Source organism: Lepidothrix coronata, unplaced genomic scaffold, assembly GCF_001604755.1.
Source record: "Lepidothrix coronata isolate B3197 unplaced genomic scaffold, Lepidothrix_coronata-1.0 Scaffold130, whole genome shotgun sequence".
Taxonomy (NCBI): domain Eukaryota; kingdom Metazoa; phylum Chordata; class Aves; order Passeriformes; family Pipridae; genus Lepidothrix; species Lepidothrix coronata.
The window spans coordinates 1,415,457-1,442,508 of NW_016690310.1; the positions used below are offsets into that span (position 1 = coordinate 1,415,457).

Consider the following 27,052-nt stretch of genomic DNA (forward strand, 5'->3'; position numbering starts at 1 on the left):
GTTTTATTTTAACATGTATTTCTATTTTGTATTACGGTGTATTCCTCTTTAAAAGTATCCAGGTGAAGGCAAATCTAGGAAACAAAATTATCTCTTCCCTTTAAATTGTAGCAACACCAACACTCTGAAGTGCAGGATTTCTTTCCAATCAGGAGAGCTGGAGTTTATCTGTGGGTTTATCGAATATGGTTCAGAAAATCTTTTTGGAAATCCAGGGCCTTTTGTGTAATTAGGACACTCCTGAAAGTCAATCAGGGCTGGCAGGAGTGTATTTTCATGAGTTGGAGAACAGCAGATGAAAAGGCTACCTCAAGGCTCCATACCTGTGGTAGGAGTCAGCAGTGGGTCCCTGTCCCTCCCCATCCCTGTTCTCTGCCAGCAGAGCAGTGTGGCTGAGCATCCCAAATTTCCTGAAGACAAAAAGTGATCTGACTGGGGGAAGCTGTTGATCTGAGTTTCCCAGCTGGCTTATCTGCAGGGATATGGGGAGAAGGGGCACAAATGGGGATCAGGGATACAAATGGCTGTGCTGGCAGATTGCTGAGGACCTTCACTGGGAGCAGAGCAGTAAGCAAGGAGTAGCTGCCAGCAATAACCCTTTCTGTGACATGTGGGGGAGGATGTCCCTGTGGTTCATGTGGTCCGGCAAACTAGGCTCAGTTCCCTCAAAGGCCTTACATAGATGTGGGTGAACAGAGTACTCCCAAGTAAGCAAAAAGCTTAAAACTCATACAGGTAGCTGTTTTGTAGTGCTAAGTGAGAAAAATGAAATGATTCTCCTTTCAAAGTTGCCAAAGTTTATGTACTCAGACTATAGTCATGGCTAGGCTTTGTGAATGAAGATTTGGGGAGGGCTCTACCCACATTTGTTACAAGCGTGCTGGTGACTAAAGAGGCCAATTTGAGATAGGCACGTCCGGTTGCAAAAGGCACAACAGAAAGACTCCTTAGGTGGTATATTCTGAAAGACACGATTCTTTCTGCGTTGCCTTTTCTCCTCAAGAGTGATCCTGCGTGCTTTCTCAAAAGCATCAGCAGCATTATAGATGGTGTGTCTCCAGACCTCCCGATTGGAGGCCAGAGTAGACCAGTTATGATGATCAATATGGCCAAGGCTGAGATGTTGTTTCAGGGAGTCCTTGTATCTCCTTTTCAGGGCTCCTCTCTTGCGGCAGCCAGTGTCAAGTTCACCATAAAACAAGGTCTTAGGGAGGCAGTGGTTGGTCCTTCATCCTTGAGACATGCCCTGCCCAGGGCAACTGTGTTCTCAGCAACATGGCCTCAATACTTGTGACTGCTGCTTGCTCTAGAACAGATGTGTTAGTCACATAATCTGACCAGTGGATTGTACGGAGGCAGCGTTGATGGAAGCATTCTAGGAGTCGCAGATGGTGGCGGTAGATGACCCAAGATTCAGATCCATATAAGGGAGTAGACAGCACTATGGCTCCGTAAACACTGATCTTTGTACTTTTCTTCAGGTGTTTATTTCGCCAAACTCTTTTATGAAGCTTTCCAAAGGCACTATAGTGCCTTTGCTAACCTGTTGTCTATCTCCTCATCAATCTTACCATCCGAGGAGATGAGGCTGCCTAGGTAATTAAACTGCTGGACTGATTTGAGCTCTGATTGGCCAATGGTGATGTGGGGATGATGGAAGACTTCCTGAGGTGCTTGTTGATAGAGAACTTCTGTCTTCTTTAAGCTGACTTCCAGCCCAAAGAGCTCAGCAGCATCTGCAAAGCAGGATGTTAAACGCTGCAGGGCTGCTTCTGTGTGGGCAACAAGGGCGGCGTCATCAGCATAGAGCAGCTCCCGGACAAGATGGTTTAAGGTCTTGGTGTGGGCCTTCAGTCGCCTTAGGTTGAATAGGCTTCCATCAGTACGGTATTGAATGTAGATACTGTCCTGATCATCGAGGTCTGCCGTGGCCCTTTGGAGCTTCATGCTGAAAAAGACTGTGAATAGGGTTGGTGCAAGAACGCAGCCTTGTTTCACCCCAAAAATCCTGGCAAAATCTTGGCAAGAATACTCTTGAATAGACTAATACATGCTATAGCAGAAGGAATTCTACCCGAAAGCCAATCTGGTTTCAGAGCCAACAGGAGCACCACAGACATGGTATTTGTTCTCAGACAACTGCAAGAGAAGTGCAGGGAACAGAACAAAGGTCTCTGTGTAACCTTTGTTGACCTCACCAAGGCTTTCGATACTGTGAGCAGAAAAGGTCTATGGCAGATTTTGGAATGTTTAGGTTGTACCCCCAAGTTCCTTAAAATGATCATCTCACTCCATGAGGATCAGTGCAGCCAAGTCAGATATGGCAATGCACTTTCGAGCCCTTTCTAATATCCAAAAGTCAGACTATAGTAAATCAGTGGTGAAGCTATGAATAAAGTTCAGGAAGCCAGGGATAGGTTGCCTTTCTTTACATAGTTCACTTCCTCAACACACAATTCAGTTTGAAATGCATATATTAACTGTTCAGTATATCGGTTTGTGAATGTCTTTCACTCCCCCAGTCAAAAACCTCACTGCAATCTCTGCTACAAGTTTGTAAACCAAACAGAAATGGAATAGGGAAGAGAGTCTGGAGCTCCCAAAATCTGAAGCTGAGGTAAAAAATAGAGAGCTGCCAGAGCTCTTGCCTCTTGCAAATGATCTATGGTGTGTATATATATATATTTACTAATTTCCAGCAATAATTATCTATCAGTGGACTGAAATGTCTTCACAGAGGTATTTCCAGGACTGTGTTTCAATCCTGGCTTCATTGTTCTTAGAGATGGAGCATTTGTAAACTGGTTTATAAATCTCTTCCTTGAGAGCTTACTTTTACAGGCATTTTAGGAGTGGTGGATCTGGCTCAGTTGTTAGAACATTTTGATTCTTCCTGTTCTAACACTCAAATCACTTCAGGCATGGACTTTTATTTTGTCGGTGCTTTGTGTGTCCTAAACTTCCAGTTACACATTTTTCATTTACTAGAAAATGCTGGAAGAAGGTAGTCCTGATTAGTAGATCTCCTTGAAAGGGGTGTGTGGTACAGCTCAGGAGAGTTATGTACCATCTGAAGGACTAAACTTTCAATCATTAAAATTTTCTGAGACTGGTGATGGTAGACCCAGGTTGTTGCCCAGGTCTGTGTAACATTCAGGTACAAAAGATTGTTTCAGGATGATCTTTTTCCTGGCATTTAGGCTCCATCTCTGTTTTACGGCTGAGCAAGTCAGTGCTATGTCTACTTGGAGATTGTAGAATCATAAACTGGTTTGAACTGGAAGGGACCTTAAAGATCATCCAGTTTCAACCCCCTGCCATGGGCAGGAACACCTTCCACCAGACCAGGTCGCTCCAAGCCCTATCCAACCTGGCCTTGGACACTTCCAGGGATGGGGCAGCCACAGCTTCTCTGGGTAACCTGTGCCAGGGCCTGACCACCCTCACAGGGAAGAATTTCTTCCTAATATCCCTTCATAGCACTACTTTTCCTTGTCCTGGGACTGCAGGCGCACATTTCGATTGAGTAGGAAGAGCTATGTCTTGGTGCTGTTGGTTAATGATGGTGCATTAATGATGGTATACACTGGGCTCTGTGGCAAACATATAGTTAATGGGCTGCTTGTAGAAATAATAGTTTTCCTTTTGAATGATGTTTTGTCTTTTGATCCTTATTTTCCTACCTTCCTTGTGCTTTTTCTCCAGCTGGGACGACAGCAGCTCTGTCAGCAGCGGGATCAGTGACACCATAGATAATCTCAGTACTGATGACATTAACACCAGCTCCTCTATCAGCTCCTATGCCAACACACCTGCTTCCTCCCGCAAAAACTTAGATGCACAGGTAAGATTTTTGGTTTATACAAGTAACATTGATATTTATTATCATCATCCTTGGCATTTACAAATATTTCCTCCATGGGGGAAATCTGTGGCATCTCTGCTGCAGTGGTGTCACAACAAAGGCTTTTTGCCTTCCTAGAAGCACTGCTGGAGAGAAAGCTGATGTAAATGGGATTTTTTTTTTTTTAACTCTAGAAAATGTATTATGTTCTTTTCTTAAATATTCTTAGAATATTTATATTCTAAGAATTTAATAAAGTCAATATGGAACTTTAAGGGTTATTTACACTTCCATCAGAAACGTAAGCATGAAATAGATTTTATTAAATTTCCAGAGCTCTCTGTTACTGTAGGCTTTCTATGTTTGGCAGCATTTCATAGGAGGATAAATTTTACATCCATCAGCAGGATACATGTACATTTTTTGCTCAGATGCCACGCATCCAAAGAGGGTAGAACAAGGGGAGGTATCTAACAGTTTTTCATTTATCGAGTAAGCTGCATAACACAGAGTTTTGCAGTAATATAAACTGCTCTTTTTTCCCCAGTTGCACAGAATTTTGTTTGGAATTGTGAAGGACTAGAAAGTCCAGCTTTGTTCTTTGTATGCCCTGGTTGAGGGACTTGAGTGTTGTGTGCCAAAGCCACTGGGATGTGGTGACTTGGCATTGCAGCAGGTAGAGGAGAGGGATGTAGGTATATGACCTTCTCCTCAGTTTCCTTCCTCTTTTAATCTTCTCCAGTCCTGTTCATTACGGGACCCTAAATCTGTTTTTAGTATCAGTTTTAATATAGACCTGTGGTTGCTGTGAAGTATTGCTCTGTCTGCAGGACTGTGGTGCAAGCATATACTAGTCTTTGTTCCTTTGCCATGAAGTGAATATTTGAGCCTCCATTAAGGGTTTCCAGGTAGCCTCTGGTTGTGTATCAGCGATTTCGTGTGCACTTCGAACTGCTAATACAAGTCCCATACAAGTTGAGAGGAGTTAAGATCAATCAAGTGTGTTTGTCAGTACCTAACAGAGAGTAAGATGGACAACTAGAAGTATTTTTTGACGGTTGTTGCTGTCTCAACATTGCAATACTGCTGGGAAAAAAAAAAGGGGAAGAATAGGGAGACATGACTAAACATTAACCTAGGGGAAAAAAAACAGAAACTCGTATGACTTCTATCATCTGATGGATCAGATTCTTGGAAACACCTCTGAGAGATCTAAATCTGTGTTGATGAACCCCTCTTCCTCCTCCACAAGTATTACAGCATCCAAGAGGGTGCAGACAAACACCTGAAGAAAAGCAGTTGGAGCTTGTACAGGCAGTAGAGTGTAGGTATAGGAGGAGGAAACTATGAGCCAAGAACGTACAGGTCATGTTTGCAGGTTTTTTATGTGTATCTGTGACCTGCTTCTCTCCTCAGTTTTCATGAATGATAATCCTTATTCTAGGTATTACTGTTATTATTGTCCATAAAATAGTCCATTTTCGTTTGAGCAGAATATCCTAATCTTGTCAACCAAGGGAATGAAAACAGCTTGGAGGGATGGAATGTTTAGCTTTCAGGGTTGATTTTTTGCTGCCCAAAAAGTAGTCCTCGGAGCTCATGATGCAGTGAATGCTGCAGAGACACATTTTCTGTCTTGCCTGGAGGACTGTGTGATGGCCTATGCCCAGGTTTGCCTTCCCCAGGATGGTGAGCCTTGAAGGACCAGCAGATATCTGCAGAGGAGTGTGGCCTTTTTTTCTCACCACTACTTTGGTTTTCCTAAATAGGAGGCACTTTTAAGCTGCTGTGATTCTGTCACATCTTTTTGAGATGGTACAGAAGTTGGATTTCAAATAATTAAAGAAGGAGCTTGAAGCTAATACATGTGCAGCTGGGAGTTCAGGCAAATAATGCAGCAACATCAAAGGGAGAGAGCCTGAACTTGTCAATGTCTCTGATAAAATCAGTAACTCAGGCAGAATCATCTCTGCAAAGGAAAAAGGGATAGTTGCAGTAGGAAAAAGACTGTTAAGAAACTGATTTTCAGAGCTGCTGAGTATTCAGAAGCTGTAGTTGCCCCATCTTTGAGAAGCAAGACTTAAATATGATATTAACTCCATCTTCATAGATGTTCATAGTTGTAGCCCCTTTTTGTAGCAATGCAATGAAGGTGTTTGCAAGTTGTTTCTGAACAAGTTAGTGATGGGAACCAGAATTTGCTTTGCCATGTTCCCGTGTCTTGCTGTGATAATGTCAGGCACCAAACCACTTAATGTATGAGCTGTATTAGTTTTGGGGCCCTAATATTTTTTCCTTATATTCCACAGACTTAGATAGGTTACTTTTTACATGTAGTATACCTTTAAAGTCACATCATACACATATTTTAAGGAGAAATGTGGAGGACCTGGTGGGCATTTGAAAATAACTTATTTAACTGAAATAAGATTGAAGAGAGGAAGAGACCAAGTAATAAATTCACTCAAGTGATGGTAAAAAGATCAGAAGATGGAAGGGTTCCTTTAAATAGAAAACAGCAGCATCCCTACGCAGTTGAATCCAGGCAACTTCTCAGCAAAGATGTGTTTGGTCTGTTCACAGCCTCAGGAATAGATTTACAAAACTGTAGGAATAAGTTGAGAAATCCTGGTGGTTTACTCCCAGCTCAGTGGGTTGCAGGCTTTGCTTCCAGCTCATGCTCGCTATGTCTTGCTATGACCTCCAGCAAACAGTATTTCCACTTTCACCCTTCCAGGTGGGTGGAGTTTCAGCTGCAATCCCTAAGCCAGGTTTCACTGTGGTTTGGTTTTGATTCCTTAGTTATGTTCCTGTGCTGTTCTCAGAGTTTACCATTAAACAGAAGTATCTCTGGCCAGAGGGCTTCAAAGGTGGAGGTGCAGCATTTCAAAGGCTACAGAAAAACTTTGGCCATGGGTGTAGTAGTGGAATGAAATGGAAGAGAGCAGAGGTGGAGGACTTCTTGCAGTGCTGTTCTCTCCGAGGAGACTGTACTAATCTTATAGATGTAAAAGAGGGCAAATATAAAGTACAAGAGTATTTCCTAGTCAACTAAAACTAGAGTAAGCCCTTTACTAGCAAGTAGGTGTATGCTCTTGAAGTAGTGTTCATGCTCTTGGACACTAATGGTCCAGACAAGGAACTTGAAACAAGATACTAATGCAAGGGGTGGTGTTTAGGTGGTTTTGTTGGTTGATTATTTGTTACTTCTTGCCTGTGCTCTCTTCCAAAGTCTGTAAATGTAGGAGATTTGCATGAAACGATGATTTTGGAGAGGCTTAGGACATAGGAACAGTCACACTGTGAATTTATTGCACACCTACCAGTGGTCAGGAATAGAAAGCTAACCCATCATCCCCAAACCTGGCATCCATACAAAGAGATGGGAATTAGAAAGCAGAGTCTCATTCAAGCCTGTGCTGAGTTGCTCTCTTTGAATGGAGAGGCAGGGAAACAACTTTTGCACGAGGAAAGTACAAGAATATAATATTATCTAAATCCAAAATTCGAAATGCTTCTTAGTATAATGACCAAATATGTAGATAAATAACCCAAGCTCAAACTGTTTCCTCTGACTGAAGAAAGACTATTGTGATATGTGGTGTCAACTTTCACATACTGATTGCTTAACTAGTTTTTCAGGCTTTAAAAAAAAGTAATTACAGTAAAAAGCAGAGGAAATGCAACCAAATTCCTCTAAATTCTTTAATATTAATGGTGTGATCTGGTAGGAAAAGAAAAGTCATAAACTTAAAACATGTTTTAGGAACTTAAAAATAAAAGAGCATTTTGCTGAAGGCACAGTAAATGATCTTGCAGCCTTTCCTGTGCTGTGTTTTTCTGATTATCCAAAGGGAATAAAGGCTGTGAGCTTTATAATGCTTTGGGATATTTAAAATAATTTCCTTTTATGTAAATTATACCTTTTGACTACTGCAGAGTTCTGAGCGCATTCATCTTCTGCTGAGGCTGCAGGGCAGAGATGGCACTCAGCACCTGACCAACTTTCATCAGCTCCTACTTGGGAGCTGCACGATCAAGTGTGGAATTGTTAGTCTCCCATGGTGTTACAATGGTTGGAGAACACTTCAGCTATGAATTTTCACTGGGTCGGGGTCAAATGTGTGGATATTTGTCATTTGTGCCTGATCACAAAATAGCTTGTGGTGTTACCAAATTTGACAGATGTAATTAACAGCATTTGAAGTAGGAGAAGTAGAATTCTGAAAGAGCAATCATTAGCAATAGGAAATGCTAATGTATGGGGAATATATATATATAGGTTAATAGATTTAATTTAAACATTTCTGAGAATTTGGCAAAGATTTGCTAATGAAAAATTTTTCTATTTGACACTGAGCTTTGCAAAATTCTCCATAAGAGACTGGTGGCACAATCAGTCTGTGCAAAGAATAGGGAGAAAAAACAGTCTTGTAAGAGTTGCATATAGATTAAAAACTAGGATAATTAATGTGTTTAAGTTAGTCTTGAGTATTGTTAGAAAATTTTGGGGGATTCATTTATCTTCAGTTCTTGGGTGTCCTTCTACTATGTTAGGTTAGAATTAACAGCATTCCATATCTTCCAATCTGTTCCAAAAGCTGCCTCCTCATGCTCTGGAGATCAGATTGCCAGACAAGAGATAGGAAAGCAGCAGGAACAAAGGAAAGCTGGCTGCACAGGTTTGAAACGCTTTTTTGGCATTGCAGTAAAAGGGTTAGTCAGAAATTTGAGATGGAGGATTATAAAAGTCGTGGAGCTGAATGTGTCCTTTATAAATCTAGTGGGGGGGTTTTTCCTATTTTTGTTTAGGTTTGGGGTCTTTTCTCCCTTTATTTATTCCAAGGGACATGAATGTTGTGAGGTTTTTTTGTATTTTTATCCCAAACAAATTAAAAAAAAAATATGTCATTGCTGGGGTTCATTTCTTGCTCTGACATTTCTTCATCAAAGGCATGTTATGCAGAGATGACTGCTGAGTTGATTATTCAGTTTGATGCTTCTTATTTATGAAGCTTCTTAAAAGAAAGACCTGCTCTGAAGGTTGTCTTGCAATTCCTTATCTGTCCTAGACTGATGCAGAAAAGCATTCCCAAGTTGAGCGGAATTCCTTATGGTCCAGTGATGAAGTCAAGAAATCAGATGGAGGATCTGATAGCGGCATAAAAATGGAGCCAGGATCTAAATGGAGGCGGAATCCCTCTGATGTGTCAGATGAGTCTGATAAAAGCACTTCTGGTAGGAAGAACACTGTTATTTCACAGACGGGCTCCTGGCGACGGGGCATGTCAGCTCAGGTTGGCATTACCACACCAAGGCCTAAACCTTCAACCACCTCAGGCACATTAAAGACACCTGGAACAGGTGAGAAAAGGTCTAAGACATAAACAAACCAAAAAGTGTGTTCAGTATGAAAACAGTTTAAATCCTTTGCAGAGGCAGAACCTGAACTTCAGGTAATCCTGTCTGTATTTTTAGGCATTGCTTTAACCTATGCAGCATCTCGTATGTCCACATTTCTATTTCTGTTCATGTGAAAATGAGTATTTCAGATTAGTACACCATGCAAGTTGTTTTCGTGACAACTCCAGTCTTAAGCCAAGCTATTTATTGGGCACAGTAGTACCATGTGAAGAATAAATAATATATTTTTAGTTTTTGAAGTCACTGTTAACTAAGAGCATACAGTACATGTGGTTGAGGAGATTTCCCCCCCCCACTATACTAAACAAGCATGTTCATTTATGCTAAACATAATTTCTGGCTTTTCTTATAAGTGTATTAATGATTTTATCACTTGCAGATGTGTGAATGAAAATTGACTGAGTTTCCATAATTGAGTAATATAATTTAATACCTCTCCTCTTATTTGGATGTGCATAGAATTGTATATGAAAAAGTTGAAGTTAGATACTTTCTTGAACAATGCCTTTTAGGAAAATTATGCTAACAGCCTAACACTACTTCTGTCTAATGATAAAAGTGATCAATCTGTGATAGCTACATAGGGAAACATTTTTTCTTATCTGTCACTATTACGTAAAGACTGTTCTGCTTTTCATATTCTTGAGGGCAAAGACACCACATATTTTCTCTGGCAAGTCTGCATGTATAACTCACTGGAGTGGCATGTAAGTTCAGTGCAGACTAGATCATAACTTTGAACCACACTCTGGTGGCTAACACGCTTTTGCTTTTCATGCTGCTTTGAGTTTCATCATTTGCTTGATGTTTTCAAGTCATTAAATATTAGAATTCTTTTTCTATTTTTGTAGGGAAAACTGATGACGCCAAGGTATCAGAAAAGGGTAGACTATCTCCTAAAGCTGGACATGTTAAACGTTCCCCATCAGATGCAGGACGCAGCAGTGGTGATGAATCCAAAAAGCTTCCCACAAGTAACTCTAGAACAACTGCTGCTAATGCTAATACATTTGGATTTAAGAAACAGAGTGGGTCAGCTGTAGGCATGACTATAATCACTGCCAGTGGGGCAACTCTCACCAGTAGATCGGCTACCTTGGGAAAAATCCCAAAGTCGTCTGGACTCATGGGTAGGACCACTGGTCGGAAGACTAGTGTTGATGGCTCCCAGAACCAGGATGATGGCTACTTAGCACTTAGTGCACGAACCAATCTTCAGTATCGTAGTTTACCCCGGCCCAGTAAATCCAGTAGCAGAAGTGGAGCTGGGAATAGATCTAGCACAAGTAGCATAGACTCCAACATAAGCAGCAAATCAGCTGGGCTGCCTGTCCCTAAAATGAGAGAGCCTGCCAAGGTGATCCTTGGAAACTCTCTGCCAGGATTAGTCAATCAGACTGATAAAGAGAAAGGGATTTCGTCTGACAACGAAAGCGTGGCCTCATGTAATTCAGTTAAAGTGAACCCTGCATCACAGACTGCCTCTAGCGGAGCTCAGAGTACCCACCAGCAAGGAGTCAAGTACCCCGATGTGGCCTCTCCCACTTTGCGCAGGTAGGCAACGAATTCCTTGGTTGTGCAATGGTGTTAGTGGGAGCTGAATGAGCAGGACTCTCCCAGCCAGGCCTGGCTGTGTTTTGCGGAGCACTTACTATTTAGTGTCCTTTGGATTTACACTTAATTTCACACAAACAGGTTGGCCAGTGTTGTGAATACTCAGGCTGTCACACAACAGCAGCAAAAAATTTAACTTTTGGGAAAAAAACCAAACCTATCTGGCAGAAAGTTTGCCGTTTGTGACTTGAGTCTCTTTGTTACAAAGGTCATACCTGAAGGCTTTTACCCATGCAGATATCACAGGAATAAGGGTTTTCTTACCTGAAGGTTACTGAAGAGTTCTTGCTCCTGTGTGTATGTAACAAACCTCCAATGGTGGATCAAAGGATAAACTGACAATGGGAGAGTTATCTCAGATTTTCTTGATGACAGTGGCATAATTTGGCCTGCCATGCTTAGATTCACCTAAAGCAATCTTCTAGTTGTGTGGATTAGGCCAGTATGTTGCAAGACTCAACATTTTAGCCTGTATAGAAGAACCCTAAATAAAGTTACTGTCTAAGCTGGGTTAAATTTTGTTATTTTAATAGTATTTATTGAACAAAAATCCTATCTGTCTTCTATTTCTCCAAGGGTAGCCCATACATTATTTTAGCACTAGCATGTAGTTGGTGAGGAATTAATTTGTTGATGCAGTGTACATCAAAGCCTCAATACTGGTGAAAAGTTCTGTTAATATTATTTCTCAATTGAATTTGACATTGAGTAGCTTGTCTGTTTCAAGTTGCAGTGTTTTGCATTTCATTCTGTCTTGACACCCATAATACCCATATGGTTTTGCTACATCATCCTGCTTCCAGTGATGTGAGAAAGCCACATTCCATCTGAAGCACCAGTGCAAGCATAATGGCTGTGATGGCAGCTTAAGCTAAAGCTGTAAACTGTTTTTAGATGGGTGGTTTTATTTGAAGAGCCTGTGTGAGGATAATTCAAGATACTTTATTTTGTTCCTGGTTATCAGTAAATAACCCATGTCCCTTAGAACAGGCAATTTTCATCAATGGCTACTTAAAAACTCCAATAGACCTTTCATTTCTATAGTATAGCCCATGACAAATGCAGATTTTCAGTGTTCAAGCCTCAGGCACATTGATAGGAATTTGACTGGGAATTTTTTTATTACTAGAAAGCCACATTGCTGGCTGTGTACTTGAAATACTACATTAGAAATACATGAAACTTCAAAGAGAAGACACGTAGGCTCAATTTAACTATTTTCTCATTTGATTTACAATTTCACACTTGAATTTTCACCAGCCTCTCTTAAGTTGTCATGTTTTAAAATGTGTCAGACCTGAATTGGGCCTTGTATATGCTTTTTGCTGCTTTCTGGAATGACAGTGAAGATGATTTTGAGCTTAATTTTCATGGTCAGTTACGATGAGTTTTTGTTTTTTTGCATATTTCCTTTTGGCCCTGTAATTTTTTTGTCTTATCCAATGAATTAGAATCCATACCTTTGTAATGATACAGATTTACCTATAAGTCTGCAAATATGTGTAACTTCTATGCTGTCGTAAACAGGAAAGACTGTGTAGCTTAAAAACAGCTTGCAAACTGTTGCGGGGGTAGTTGGGTGTTTTTAAGCTCTGGGATCATATCTCTAAGAGTTTTCCCAATGCAGCTGAAGAGGTTGTATGCTCTGGCATAGGAACAGGAATACCCTAAGCTGGTATTGCTGCTTAAGGCAATAGAATCACAGAACGGTTTGGGTTGGAAGGGACCATGAAGTTCATCTCATTCCACCGCTCTGCCATGGGCAGGAACACCTTCCATTAGACCGGGTTGCTCCAAGCCCTGTACAACCTGGTCTTGGACATTTCCAGGGATGGGGCATCCACAGCTTCCCTCGGCAACCTATGCCAGGGCCTGACCACCCTCACAGGGAAGGATTTCTTCTTTATGTCTAATCTAAACCTGCCCTCTGGCACTTTGAAGTGTTATCCAGGTGCCTTGTATCAAGTGTGCAGTAGCAGCCACCCAGAAAGGTTGTGTTCCAGGCAGCCTTCACAGGTAGCCTGGAGCTGCAGGGAGCACCCATGCAATACAGACAGTGAGTGCCTCTGGGCATCACTGGGCTTGCTCCACATGTGCTGTAGCTCTGCCCCATGGCCTGTGTTTCTGGGATGTGTTGGATGAAGTAACTTAGTGTCCGTGTGTTGTACAGACAACCTGGGCAAGCTTGAAAGCAGAGAAAGTTCTGCCTGGTGCACACCCACCATAAGTCTTTAGGAACACTCATATAGAAGTGCTGTGGTCCTCTGTTCTGAGGGCTACAGTCTGATAGATACCCCCTTGGAAGATTTCATCCCCATTACTCCTCAGTGAATGGTTGAAAAAGCAAATCCATGTAGGTATGTGTGAGAAAAACTAAGGTTCCAAAGGCAGTTACAGGAGCAAAGTGGCAGAAGCAGAAGCAACATTTTGGAGCGGATGTTTGAACCTGAAGTGAAAGATACACTTCCTTCCTAATTTTGAAGATTGATTTTGGAATGATTGATAACCTAGTCTTAAGCAAGTTTACTCTAAGACACTTTTGCACTTCTGAGAACTTTCCCATTGACTATTAGTGAGGGAATTGAAGTGTCTCCTTCCTTGGCAGTGCAGCTGCATCCCAGTCAGCCTCCTCCAGCTATGCTGACTATATCCCCTCCCTCTCTGAGTTCTGGAACTCAACTAGTTTTTAACTGAGGCAGTTCCAGATGCCAAAAAGCAGTTAACATCTCGTTCTCCACTAAAAAAAGTTTCCAACCAGCTTGGCTCATGGAATGAAACAAACCTACCTTTGATATGAATACATATTATTCTTGTTGCATCCCAGCAAATGCTGCTTCTGTGCAGAGCATTTGGTGATTTGCACAGAATTTGCCTGGTCAACAAGCTTTCAGCTTCTAGTATTCCATTATGGATTGATCAATGCACTGTTTCTCTGGTATCCCTCTTCCTTAAGGAGCAGAAGATGATATGACTGTATTTTAGTTCTGTGAAGCTGTATTTTAGCTTTGTGAAAGTTGTATTTGATGATTCAGAGAAGACACACCTAAGATATTTGAAGCTATTGTAATTGCCTCTGGGCTTTATTGAAGGGACAGTGAACACAAGGAGATTATAAATTTATGGTTGCATATGTCCAATGTAGGATCCTGTACTTAATGTTGGTTTTCTGGAGCTAAGAAGATATATGGTTTAGATATAAAATATCCCTGGACTTAATATTCCATTTTATGTATTTTTCATGTTGTCTTTTTTTTACAGACTTTTTGGTGGCAAGCCTAGTAAACAAGTTCCCATCACAACAGCTGAAAATATGAAAAACTCGGTAGTCATCTCCAATCCTCATGCTACCATGAACCAACAGGGTAACCTTGATTCCCCATCTGGCAGTGGTGTGCTGAGCAGTGGGGGCAGCAGTCCTCTCTATAGTAAAAACACAGATCTGAACCAGTCTCCACTGGCTTCTAGTCCCAGTTCAGCACACTCAGCTCCTTCCAACAGTTTAACGTGGGGTACCAACGCGAGTAGCTCTTCTGCCGTTAGCAAGGATGGCATTGGATACCAGTCTGTCAGCAGCCTTCACACCAGCTGTGAATCCATTGACATCTCCCTGAGCAGTGGAGGTGGGCTGAGCCATAACTCCTCCGGTGGCTTGATTCCAGCCTCTAAAGATGATTCTCTGACTCCCTTTGTCCGAACCAACAGTGTTAAGACTACATTGTCTGAAAGGTTAGTTGGTTTTTCTCTTGTTTCCCAGTGATTGTATGTGTCTCAAACGGGAATGAAGCCCTGGCAAATCAAGTAAGGCTTCTTACAAGGTAATACAGAATGGTATTGCTAGGACATACAGAGAAGCCATTCCAGGCAAGGACCCCAGTTCAGAGCAAGAGGATGGGTTCAGGTGAGGTTTTTAATTTGCTATGGTAGCCATTGTGACACCTTTTTTTTACTACCATATGATACCTAATATTTGAATTTTGCATCCTATGTTATCCTTCCAAAGGTCTCCTGTTAATTGATCTGATAGTGATATTAAAATACTTTCCATTGTTATTATCATTTTGATTTGAAAAGTCAACTGTTTCCTGTTAAACTTCTTGTTTATCACATTTGATGGAGCTCTGGAGGTGATGCTGAAAAGAGAAGTCTCCATCTCCTTAGCCGTTTGATCCCTTCTCAGCCTCTCCTTGTTGTCCTGTCCCATCTCCAGCTGCTCCCTACAGTGTTTCAGTTCATGCATTCATGTGAATGCTTGGTGAATCCAATTGGAAGCTGGATCCAAGTGAAAAATGATCACCTGAATTGTATTTCAGACAGATCAGTTTCAGATTCATCAGTATTTGTGTGAACACAGAGTAGGAGCTGGGAAGAGGCTGAGCAGGGAGGAGGGAACAGGGCTGGTTTTTCAGCATCAGAGCTGTATTGGTGGCTCATTGAGCTGACATGAGAGTAAACTAGGCAATGCATGGTCTCTGAGGGACCTCTAGTAGCATTGGAAATCAGCTGCATCCTGATGTGTAATTATGAATTCAGGTAGCAAAATTTTTGTAGTTGCATCTCAGTGGAGAAAATTACACCTGAATATAATGTTCTGAGAGTTCGGTTTTCTGGTTTTGTTTTATTATAACTCCTTTCTGTTCTTTCATCTTTTCATTCTAATATTCCTTCTCTTGTTTTCTGTCTTGTTGGACTGATTCTTCTAGCCCTCTTTCTTCCCCTGCTGCTAGCCCCAAATTCTGCCGAAATACTTTGCCCAGGAGACAGGACAGGTAATGCTGTCTCAGGACAGGAGTACGCTCAAGGCTGTAGGCTTTGTTGCCCATCTCAGTGAAGCAAATTGTTTCGTGCCAGACTGTGCTCAGTTGAGTGCTCTGCTGTGTTCATCATTCAGGTGTGAACTGACACAAAGACATGCCAGTGAGAGTCCCTCAAACACCCCATCTGTCTACCCAAATCAATCTGGAGAACAGCAGAGTTGGCATGTTTTTGGTGTTGCTCTTGTTTCTGGGAACATCTTTTGGATTGTGGGGGGGTATTACCCACACACACTTCATTCCTTTGCCAAAGGCAATTTGAAAATCAAGCCCTTTTTTTCTTTCCTATGAATCTAAACTCTCACTAGCATTTCAGCATTCCTCTGGCATGCTGCTTTTTCACACTGCCTTTCTGGCCTGTCCTTTTTGTCGTGAAGTCCCTGTGTCATTCAGTGTCGTCAGTCTTTTATTGCAGTTTGGTTTATGAGTGTTTTCCAGGGACTTAGATACATTCATCCTTGTAGAGATGAATGCTAAAGTTAGAAAAAGCTGACACAAATCTAAACATTCTAGTTCGCTTCTGCTTGCTGATGTAATTTTATCAGTACTATACTGTAATTTAGCCATAAGGGTTGTCATTTAATTAATTTACTTAAGCATGTGGATATTTTCTTTCAAAATAAATTAACAGATTCTACTCAGTAACAAGTTCATCAGTTGTAAAAACATAAACTGAAATAGTTGAGTTTTGGGCAACTAATAGGTCCATTTTATTTTGCTAATGGAATTTAAGCTAAGGTTTGGAAATTTAAACAGTCTGGGCTCAGTACTTCCGTACGTTGCAGCTGTGACAGTAATTAACTGCATTCCCTCAGTGGTGTCTGCTGAAAGAAATGATAGGAAGGTGGTTTGGACTTGAAGATTCTCATCAGTTTTTACCAATAGCCTTCTGAAAAGCCTGTTTTTAGACACCCATTTGACATTTAAAGAGCCAGTTTTGTTCATTGTGGGTAGGAGAAACAGTGAAATGAGGCTGTGAGCAGATGTGGTTCATTGGCATGGTACCAGCTGCATGTTTGTGCAAACCCCACCTGGGTAAGGAGATCTGTGCATGTTTCTGTAGGGAGGCCTCAGCACCTTTTCCTCTGAAAAGGTGATGCAGATGTTTGTACGTCCTTCGTCCTGATCTTATTCCTTCCCTTTTGTTCTTCTCTGAAGTTCTTTTCTTTTAACTTTTCTGCAGCGACCCACATCTTGATAGGAACACTTTGCCTAAGAAGGGACTCAGGTATTGGTGTTTCCACATGGTTTAACAGCTTTTGTGGTGGCTTTGGAGTTTGCTTTGTGTTTCTCTTGTGGCTGGTGGTGATGGTTGCAGTTTGCAAGAGGTGGCAACAATACTCTTTCTCACTTTTTCTTTCTTTCTTTCTTTCCTTCTTTCTTTTTTTTCTTTCTCTTTCTTTCTTTTATTTCTTTTTCTTTCTTTCTTTCTTTTTCTTTCTTTCTTTCTTTCTTTCTTTCTTTCTCTTTCTTTCTTTCTTTCTCTTTCTCTGTTTCTTTAATCCTCAAAGAAGGTAATTGACGACTGTGCTTTTTTCATCTAGTTGCTTCTCTGCTTTTTTCATCTAGTTGCTTCTCTGCTTGAGCAAGAACTGTGGCTTTTGCTGGCTGAATTGGTGAAAAGCATCTTAAACCATCCCTGGGCTTGACTTGAAAACCATAATTTTGCATTTTCTATGGCTATTCCATGGACTGACTTGAGATCTTTTTAAACCTGGGAACCTTGGTGTTAATATACAAATAAAGAAGGTTTACAAGGTCATACCAAACCTTTTAGGATGAAATTGGATAGATTAATTAAAAAATAAAATTTGCTTCAGAATACCTAAATATGTAGGGCTTTAGACATAGCTTCTACTCTTCTAGAAAAGAACAAAAAAAATCCTCAACGAAACTTTCAGCAATTGTCTTCTCATATATTTTGTATATCTGTAAGGTGTTTATTTTTATAGCATAAAAAAATATTTGTCTACTGGTACAAGCAATCCTAGCCAGATAACAAACATTAGTTATATTAATTAAATGCTCTAAGTGTTACAGAATTTACAGAAGGCGTCTTTGACAGTTTAGGAAATTGCAGATTCAGAATTGCTGAATGCAGCTTCTGGGATCACTGAGGTGATGCCTTGAAATTACAGCTGAGATTTATCCTGTGCTATACATGTTGTTCTTCACAACAGCCTTGTCCCATGAAGCCGAGTGCTAAAAGCTTTTCTTAAAATGGCAACTTGTTTAAAATGTTTCTGTGATTCTCCAGTATGTCTCTAGTAAATAAAGAATCTCTTTTAAGACCAAAACATTTGAGTGCTGAAGAGGTAGGTATTAATGCTGGGGAAAAAAAAATCCTTAGTGTGTTAAAGTAAAATGACTGTAAACTCCCTTTCTTAATAAACTGATTGATATGCAGAGTTTAAGAGATGCAGATAGTCAGGGACTTCGCTGAAGTGTTGAGGCATAAGCAGAAGAGTGAATGTATTTTTTGAAAGTAGTTTGAATTTTTTAATTATTGTAGTGTTCCCATTGATTTAAAATAGCCTTAATAAGTGATATCTTACTGTAGGGTATTTAGTTGGAGGGAATCAAATTAATTAAATAGATAATATCAGCTCCAAGTGTTTAGTTTTTGGAAGGAGAGCTAGTAACTCATAAATATTTCTGCAAAGCCACTGGCACAGCCTGAGACAGACACTGAATTCCATCAGCAGACAAGTGTTTCCACGTTGCTCTTGCTGTTGATGCCTGTTCCCTGTCACGTAGCTCGCGTAACACCTGTCCTAACATACCTATTTTTCAGGCATATACACAATAAATCAAGCAGATTTAAAACTTTGCTTAGGCTGAAGCCAGCGGGTGTTTTGCCGTTGATGTTGGCATAGACAATGTTTCTGCTGTTTTCTTTCCCTTCAGAAAAGTCTAAACATAGTCTCCTTTGGGATGATTTAATGCTGTTAGGTTTGAACTAAATGGGATGCACCTCCACAGTCCTCTATATGAATATCTCTGGAATATGAATTATCAGGTCACAGCTTGTTGAGAAAAAATTTGATAATGGTTTTGTTGACTTGAAGTTGGTTATAATATCACAAAATGTCAGCTAATCTTAGAGATGTACCAAAATATTAAAATAGTGATAGAATTTTGGCATAACCTAAGGAAAGGTTTTCCAAGTTATGGTTTTATTTTTAAATCATACATGCATAATACACACTATATTTTATTCTGCAGTGCTACACTGCACAACTTCTGTCTGTAACTTTTGGGTCAGTCTAGTTTTACTACTGATGCCATAGGAAAGAAGTGTGTGGGTTGGGTTTTTTCCCAAACAGAGGTGAAATGAATTAGAAACAGCTTAGAACAGCTTGGAGCAGCTCCTTAATTCAGAATTCTATTGGGGTTTTACAATTTTAATCCTTAAATTTCATATGAGGATTCTTCCATTTTTCTTTCCCTTTCTACCTACTCAAGTCTTGTGACATTTCATGGTTGTTTGGTTTGGTTTTTTTTTAAATTAAATAAATATCAAAGTTCATTGTGAAAAACCTGTCTGTTTTTGCAGGTATACTCCATCCTCCCAACTCCGTAGTCAGGAAGATGCAAAAGAATGGCTGCGGTCCCATTCAGCAGGAGGACTGCAGGATACTGCTGGCAATTCTCCATTTTCATCTGGATCCAGCATAACATCACCCTCTGGAACTAGATTTAACTTCTCTCAGCTGGGTGAATAATTATCTGTTTGAATAATCATAGCAATACATTGTATGTCTTGAAAACAGCCTCTTACACAATGTAATTTTCTTTCAGCAGCTCCAAGTCCCACATTCAACCTCAGGAAGTGCTTTCATTGAAATGAGTGTGACTAATTTGCGTTATTATCTTGTATGCCCAAAGGTGCCATACTTGCAGTAGCTTTAAAACTACTTCTCTGGGAGTAATCAGATTCCTTAATATAAATTGTGAGCTATTCAGTGGAGCTGTTTGTTAATATCACACATTGGGGTGCTTAAAAGACCTAAATTGTTGCTCACCTGTATAGTAATAATGCTGTAAAATCCAAGCATATTACTTACTGTATGTACCAGTCTCATTGGTTTGATATTTTATCTTTGTATGTATTTTTAAAATAAATATATTGTTTATTATAACTTCTATATAATAACTACTTTGTATATAATAATTATATGCAAAATAGTTAAGCCTGTGTTTATGAACTTCTTCTGTTGTGTGTATTTGCAGCAGTTTGCACAGTCACTTATTTCAAGGGTAGTTTGGAGTTGCAGTAATGATGTTTTAAAGCCTTTCTTTGAGTGTGCTTGAAAGAAACACATTCAATAAACAGCTTTAAATAAACTGACACTTAGCAAAATGTCAGCTGAATATACACACAGTGTAATGACATTGCAAACATCTAACAAACTGTTAGGAAAATTCATGAAAGTCAAAGAAAATAACAAAAAAAGTGTTGTCACTGGCCCTGAAAATTAACTAATTATGCAGAGGCTTGGAGATTATTTATATTAATTAGCTTCAAAAACTACTTGGCTACAAAGAGAAATTTACTCCAGAAAAAAAAAAAAGGAAATACGTTTTTCTGTGTTCTTAAGAAGAGAGTTTGGAGATATTGGAGTCAAGAGGGGTCATTGCATTTAATTTAAGAGCAAATGTTGATATGAAAGTTGATCACCTCTAAGCCGAATTATTCTGTCTTCTACAATAATCTGTATCAGTTGCTCGTGTATATAGAAACAAGCAATGACAGCACACCAAGAGGAACCTGCCAGCTGAACAGTGATTTTGTTGTTCTCTTTTTTCCCACAAGTCTATTAATTCTGAGTAAATTTAGCCCAAAAGTTCTTTTAAAAAATGCAAAATTGGAATAGTCAATTTGTACTCTTAACACTGGCTGGGAGAGTATTGGCTTTTTAGGCAAAATTAATATTTTACAATTCTTACAACCTCATAGTGGAAAAAACAATTCTTAAATATACAACTATTAGGGAACTAAAGCTCTTTACATTTGTGATTTAAATACATAGAAAAATGTCATTTCCTAAGAACTTAAAGGCTTTGAAGAAGTCCTATTCTATATAGACTAGTTTTGGAGGAAGGACAGTTCCAAATTAAATGAGACTTAATTATTTCATGTCCATGAGGTTTTAGTGAGTTGACTGAGCTTGTTTGTGGAAGCATAGACATATCACCCTGTGTTTAAAATGACCCTGTTTACCTGAGTTTTCATATTCACTAGCTTGATTTGCATGCCTCTTATTTGAATTAATTGAATTAGAAAAAGAACAAAGCCTGAAGAACATGACATCAAAAATTCATGTCTTAAAGTAGAGAGGGGGGGAGAAAAAAGGTTTGTTGGTAGCTGCAGGAAAATTTGCGGTTCCACAAATAAATTGGTGTTTATTGTTCTCTTTGCAGCAAGCCCAACGACCGCAGCCCAGATGAGCCTGTCAAACCCCACCATGCTGCGGACACACAGCCTCTCCAACACGGATGGTCCCTACGACCCCTACAGTGACACTCGTTTCAGGAACAGCTCCATGTCCCTGGATGAGAAGAGCAGGACCATGAGCCGCTCTGGCTCCTTCCGTGACGGCTTCGAAGAAGGTCAGCAAAGTATGTGATGGTGCTGGAAATGATCAGAAGATGGCATTTTTACATAAACCAAGTGAAAATTGGACGCTTTTCAGTTCAGCATAAGGGGTCATTTCAAAGCACAGCTTTCTCTATGTGGAGCTCTCAGTGTTAAATAAAACTTAAGTCCTAGTCATTGTTATTCTGATCATAGAATCACAGAATATGCTGACTTGGAGGAAACCCACAGGGATCATTGAGTCCACCTCCTGGCCCTGCAACAGAACATCCCCAAGAATCACACCCCATGCCTGAAAACGTTGCCTAAAGGCTTCTTCAACTCTGTCAGCCTTGGTGCTGTGACCACTTCTCTGGGGAGCCTTTTCCAGTGCCCAACCACCCTCTGGGTGAAGAACTTTTTCCTAATATCCAACCTAACCCTCCCCTGACTCAGCTTCAGGCCATTCCCTCGAGTCCTGTCACTGGTCACCAGAGAGAATGATGGTGTTCATTCAGTGATTGTTCTGGCCAGACACAGGAAATGAGTGTTGTACCTAGACCATGACTGTTCAAGAAATTGTTTAAACAATCCTGTGCTGCATTTTTAGCAATTTCAAAATGGAAAGTTCATGCTTAGAGTCAGCACATTAGTGTTCCATCAATAGGGGTATTCTCCTAAACTTGCACCTCCACACTTCTGCTTATAATATAACATAAGTGGTGTTAGTCAGACTGTTTCTATCCCAGTAATTTTCCCAGTATTTAATCTGTACTCAGATTGTCTTTTTATTTCTGCTGAATGTCCTAGTTTGATACCACACATCTTCCAAAGAAAGGACCCAAGTAGTTCTTCAGAGCATCTAGACTCGTCTTTTTAATGCCTCATCATCTTTTGAAATAGGTAATCGTGCTCAATAAAAAGAACCCATGTCAATATAATAAGAAAAACGTATAAATGAATGCTTAGTTTGGTTGCTGCTGATCAGGTGACCTTATGGATGTAGCAGGAGAAGCTGTGAGCGCACATTAAAATCCTCAAGCGCTGCACTTTGAGAAGTCAAGCTCAGAGTGAGCTCTGGGAGCGAGTCATAGGAAGCTGTATCAATATTTAAAACTCTTAGAGTTTTAAATCTCCTTTCTGGCAAGGATTTGTAGCTTGATTGTACTTTACAGGTCACACAAGCCTTTGCTGGCTCTTATGCTCTACTGCTGAAGACCTGTGCTTACTCAGCAGTGTTAATGCCTGTGCCCCATTGTTGCTGCTCCCCAAGAGCCAGGCATGCATGGGAAACACAGTTCGCTGCTTGTAGGGGCCTTTAAGAGCCACAAAGCGCCTTCCTGGAGATACTGGCTCTTCCACTAGTTTTTTGCCATTGAAAGAAGTAGAAAATGCATATTGGATATGACTCTGGAAAGATTCATTAATTGTTTTCTTACTGAATTTAGTCAATCTAACTTCATTACATTTAGTTGTATTTTAGAGGTCCATGGCTGACGATCTTCATTACAAGTTGAAAATTATTAGAATAATGCTGTAGGTCCGAAAACTGGGTCATTGAGGGAATTAAACTTTGTTTGCTCTCAGAGAGCTGGGTGATCATGAACAAAGATTGCCAGATGCTTAGTCACTTGAATTCCATACAATGATGAACAGAAGTGCTCTGACTGAATTGTTCCTTAATATAATCTGAAGGAATTTAAGTCACTGCATCTGTGTTATGCTTGGATGATTTACTGAAAGAGTTACTACAGCAAAACTTACTCGGGTTTTATTGAAGACATCCTCCAAAAAAGCGTAACCGTAGTCTTTTAAGTGTGCTGAAGATTGCAGCAAATTCTTTTTGGCATGTTGGAGGTTAAACTCTCTCTTGTAATTCAGAAATTCTTGTTCCAGGAGAGGGGCTAGTTTGGGTAAATATTTAATAAGCATTACATGGTTGAGGATGAACCATTTAAAAAAAAAGACCAACCAAAATTAAAAGAGAAGAGCTAGGTGAAATGTTCTACTAAGTCCTTTTCGTTCATTTAAAAAAAGTAATAAAAATGAAGTCCAAGAAAAATTGACTTGAAAGCAGTTGAAAAATATCACTTTTTTATACAAGGAAGGAACTTGAACCTGCAGTGGACATGCTGAAGAGGTCCCTTTCAGATTTTCCCCAGTTTTTGGCACCTAAAAGGATAATAATATTTTACCAGATGGGATGAATGTTCAGATGTAGTCTCTGTATTTTTGTCTTCAGGTGAAAGGTCTTCTGTCACTTCCCTGGCTATACAGAAGGCTTATTAGCTCCTGCTTATTTCCCAGGGAATCACAAATGCTGAGTGAACAAGTGGTTCTGAATATGGCATAGATGTGCTGTGCTTTCAGACCTGTGGATCTAATTCACTTTCACCTTGAGGGAACAGATTAAAAAGTATTAGAGAAATTAAATTTGTGGTTAATGAACAAATTGATTTTATACAATCAGGCAGTGTCAGGTCTTATATAAAGCTTACTAACCTACTTCTTAATTATTTCTTAGCACATCAGATTACAAGACATTGGTTTCTCATTAACTTCAGCAGGGCCAGGATTTATTCTTAAAGGTTTTTTTGTCTTTTGCTTCTATAGTGTGAAATATGTGAACTACAGTCATGTTCTCTCACAGCACAGCATGCAGGTCAAAATGTTAGTCAGCGTTGCAGTACATAACTCTTTTGACAGAAAGGGTTTCAGGACTGTGGAGGGGCCAATGGGAGCAGCTTCCACATATCCAGAACTTCAGGGGGGAAAAAAACACAGCATAAAACTTGAGTGCTCTCTCAGCTCTCCAGTTTCCCCATTTCCCCAACCGAAAGTCTTTCACAGGAACTGAGCTGCCACTGACTCCACCCTGATACTTAGAGATTAAAAATAATTAAATTCATTGTTGTTGGGATATAAATTTATATTCTTTTTTGTGCTACTGACTGCAATACCAGTTGTTCTTTCTGCTCCTTGGGCAGTTGATCATGGCTAGAGCCTTACTTTTCTAACATGCTTGCATATGCATTTATAGTGCTTTAAAGTAATAGCTCCAAAACAATTAGGGTTTGTAGGCTGCATGCAGATGCATGCAAAAAACCAGAGCTCTCATCAAGAGCATAACTGCCTTCAGGCTCCTGATTAAATAGCCTTCAAGTAGCCATCTGCAGATAGTTTAAAAAGAAATTACTCAAAAATATTAACTCCCTAGTTGTCCTTGAAACGAGAAATCTGAAATCATACACATTCCAGTGATGCACTTGAGTCACCATCCCTGGAGGTGTTTAAGAGACGTGTAGCTGTGGGACTTGGAGACGTGGTTTAGTGATGGCCTTGGTAGTGCTGGGTTAGTGGATTAGACTAGTTGATGGATTGGACTAGTTAGTGCATCATCCATTTGGACTGGATGATCTTGGAGGTCTTTTCCAGCCTAAATGAATGTCTCATTCTATGTGATGGAGGTGTTTCACAAGACAGGAGTATGAGTCCCAGAGTTATATGTTCTTTCCCCTTTTTCATTTTGAGTCTTCTTTGCTCTGTTAAAATCCCAATATGGTCTCAAAAAATTCCAGTTGATGCTAATTCAAAAATGTGTGTGACCCAATCCATTATGAAGACTTCTCTTTTTTCTCTGGACAGCTGGTATGGATCTTTTTTGGATACATATCTATTAGTAAAAAATGCACAAGGAAAGAATATAGAGAGGCAGACCAGAAAATAATATTATATTCCCTGTATGAGTTCGTTTGTGGTCTTCTGTAATATTGCCTCACTTTGGGCTTTCCGTCTTAAAAAAGCCAGTCCTAAGGGAAAAATGCAGGTAAAGAAAAACAAAAAGGAGATCTGAAGTGCAGGGCACTGTGACACGAATTAAGTTAAAACAGGAATCTTGGAAACTACTTGGAAAATGATGGCTGAAGGGAGATGATAATATGTAATTTGTTGCATTATAAAGAGGTTGGATATCCATTCCTTCTCATATCACAGGGATGTGGAGACACTTGAGGAACTTACTGAGTGATTCAGCAGCAGGTCTAAAGGAACTGCAAGGAATTACATTTCTGAACACAAGAAGAGATTTTTTGTTTCAGATCAAATGTGTCAGTGGATTCAGAAGCAGTTAAGCAAGTTAATGGGAGAGAGGTCACAGCAACTAGACAAAAATAATGGCCTGACTGTAGTTTCCATCTCTGAAGTTTCCATCTCTGCTGATTCCCAGAAGGTGCAAAGGCATACCTGGGGAATAATCACCGGGTATCTGCCTCCTTCTTTCATTCTTTTCTATAAACATGGGCTGTGGTTGCGGCCAGAGCTGGAGCACATGATTAGACAAACCCTGGATCTGACTCACACTAGTTATTTTTTGTGTTCTTAGTGCAGCACAGTCCTTAACATCTAACTAGAAAGATAATTTTAATTGAAAATGTGATTAACCAGAGAAAACTAATGGATGTGAGGGGTTTTTTACTTTCTTGTGGGCTTTTTAAATTGTCCTAAATTCCTCCAGAAGCCAGCTTAGACCTTGTTTACTTCTCTTTCCAGCATTGCCTTAGGATATAATGTCAGTGGGAAAGAAGAACCCATTTATTATGAATGTAGAATTGCAATAGGTAATTAAAGTAAAATGGCAGCTTTTCTAAACTCTTTTTTTTTTTGACTGGAGGATTTAGATGAAAGAAAAAGTGATTTTACACTATTGTGTGTGATTTGTATGAAGTTATCCTGAATTTTGAATAAGAATTTCAGTTAAATGTATTTTGTTTCTAAAAATAAAAGTAAAGGAAAGGTAATTTTGCATGTTTCAGTAGCTTCAGGTAGGTTTTTTTTAATAGTGTAATCAAAAATTAAATGATGTTATATGTAAATCCTAATGTCAGGATGATGGTAACATCCTTGAGAGTCACAGAATAATTGGGGTTGGAAGGGACCTCTGTAGATCTGAAGTCCATCACTGTATATCTTTTACCGAATGTATATTTAAATGCAAAAATTGCTTGAAACTAATTCTTTTTCAGGAAAAGCTTTGTATCCATGTTTTCACTCTGTTAATTTTTCTATGAGAGCAAAAACTTTGCCTTGTCAAAGAAATGTCATTGCTTTAAAGAAAGACCAGAAAACCCTAGAGGGAAAAGAGAAGAATCTCTTCTGCATTTCACTTGATTTCTTGATTTGGTTTTTTTTTTTAATCTTGAGTAAGCCCTTTTGCAAGAATCTTAAGATAAACTGTCCAGAGAAATATTTATTTCTGAACAAATCTTCATCAAAACTTTTTTTTTCACTTTCTCGACCACACCTCATTTTCCCCAAAAAACCCAAGTATTATTAAAATTTTAAAACAGCTTTACCAAGTTTATGGATTATATCACCTGACCATGTATTCTTCAAACCATATGGTTATTGGTGCAGTAATGTAATTAAGTTTATGATGGATGATGAAATTTGTGGAAGTATTTCTTCAGTAGGTTGGTGGTTGACAGTGGATGACTTATGATGATTCCACTCTGTGATTAGTGCATTTATATTCATTGTGTTTATTTTCTTCCCTTTAGTGCATGGTTCTTCTCTCTCTTTGGTCTCCAGTACTTCATCTATTTATTCGACAGTGAGTATAATGAAATGAACAGTTTATTTATTAATCAAAATTATTGAATTGACTGGTCTGATTGTGCTAATTTTGCCATTTAAGGAGGAGGAAAAAAAGCACTTCCTTCTGAATACTGGCTAGGAAAGAAGTTCATAAAGATGCCTGTGGATATTTAGCAGTATCCTCATTAA

The 27,052-nt window shown here is 39.7% G+C and overlaps 1 protein-coding gene across 16 annotated transcripts in view; it reads left to right on the forward strand.

The window, feature by feature from the left end:
- Nucleotides 1–27,052, forward strand: part of NAV2 (neuron navigator 2) — a 214,252-nt gene that overhangs the window by 157,056 nt on the left and 30,144 nt on the right. For 6 of the 16 annotated variants that reach the window (XM_017826754.1, XM_017826757.1, XM_017826756.1 and 3 more), the window contains 9 exons: nucleotides 3,706–3,844; nucleotides 8,917–9,208; nucleotides 10,120–10,822; nucleotides 14,141–14,608; nucleotides 15,583–15,648; nucleotides 16,877–16,921; nucleotides 19,250–19,410; nucleotides 21,118–21,315; nucleotides 26,827–26,879. In XM_017826754.1, coding sequence (XP_017682243.1) covers nucleotides 3,706–3,844; nucleotides 8,917–9,208; nucleotides 10,120–10,822; nucleotides 14,141–14,608; nucleotides 15,583–15,648; nucleotides 16,877–16,921; nucleotides 19,250–19,410; nucleotides 21,118–21,315; nucleotides 26,827–26,879 — 2,125 coding nt within the window. The remainder of the gene's footprint in view (nucleotides 1–3,705; nucleotides 3,845–8,916; nucleotides 9,209–10,119; nucleotides 10,823–14,140; nucleotides 14,609–15,582; nucleotides 15,649–16,876; nucleotides 16,922–19,249; nucleotides 19,411–21,117; nucleotides 21,316–26,826; nucleotides 26,880–27,052) is intronic. The other 10 variants (XM_017826755.1, XM_017826758.1, XM_017826764.1 and 7 more) reach the window with 5 other exon arrangements.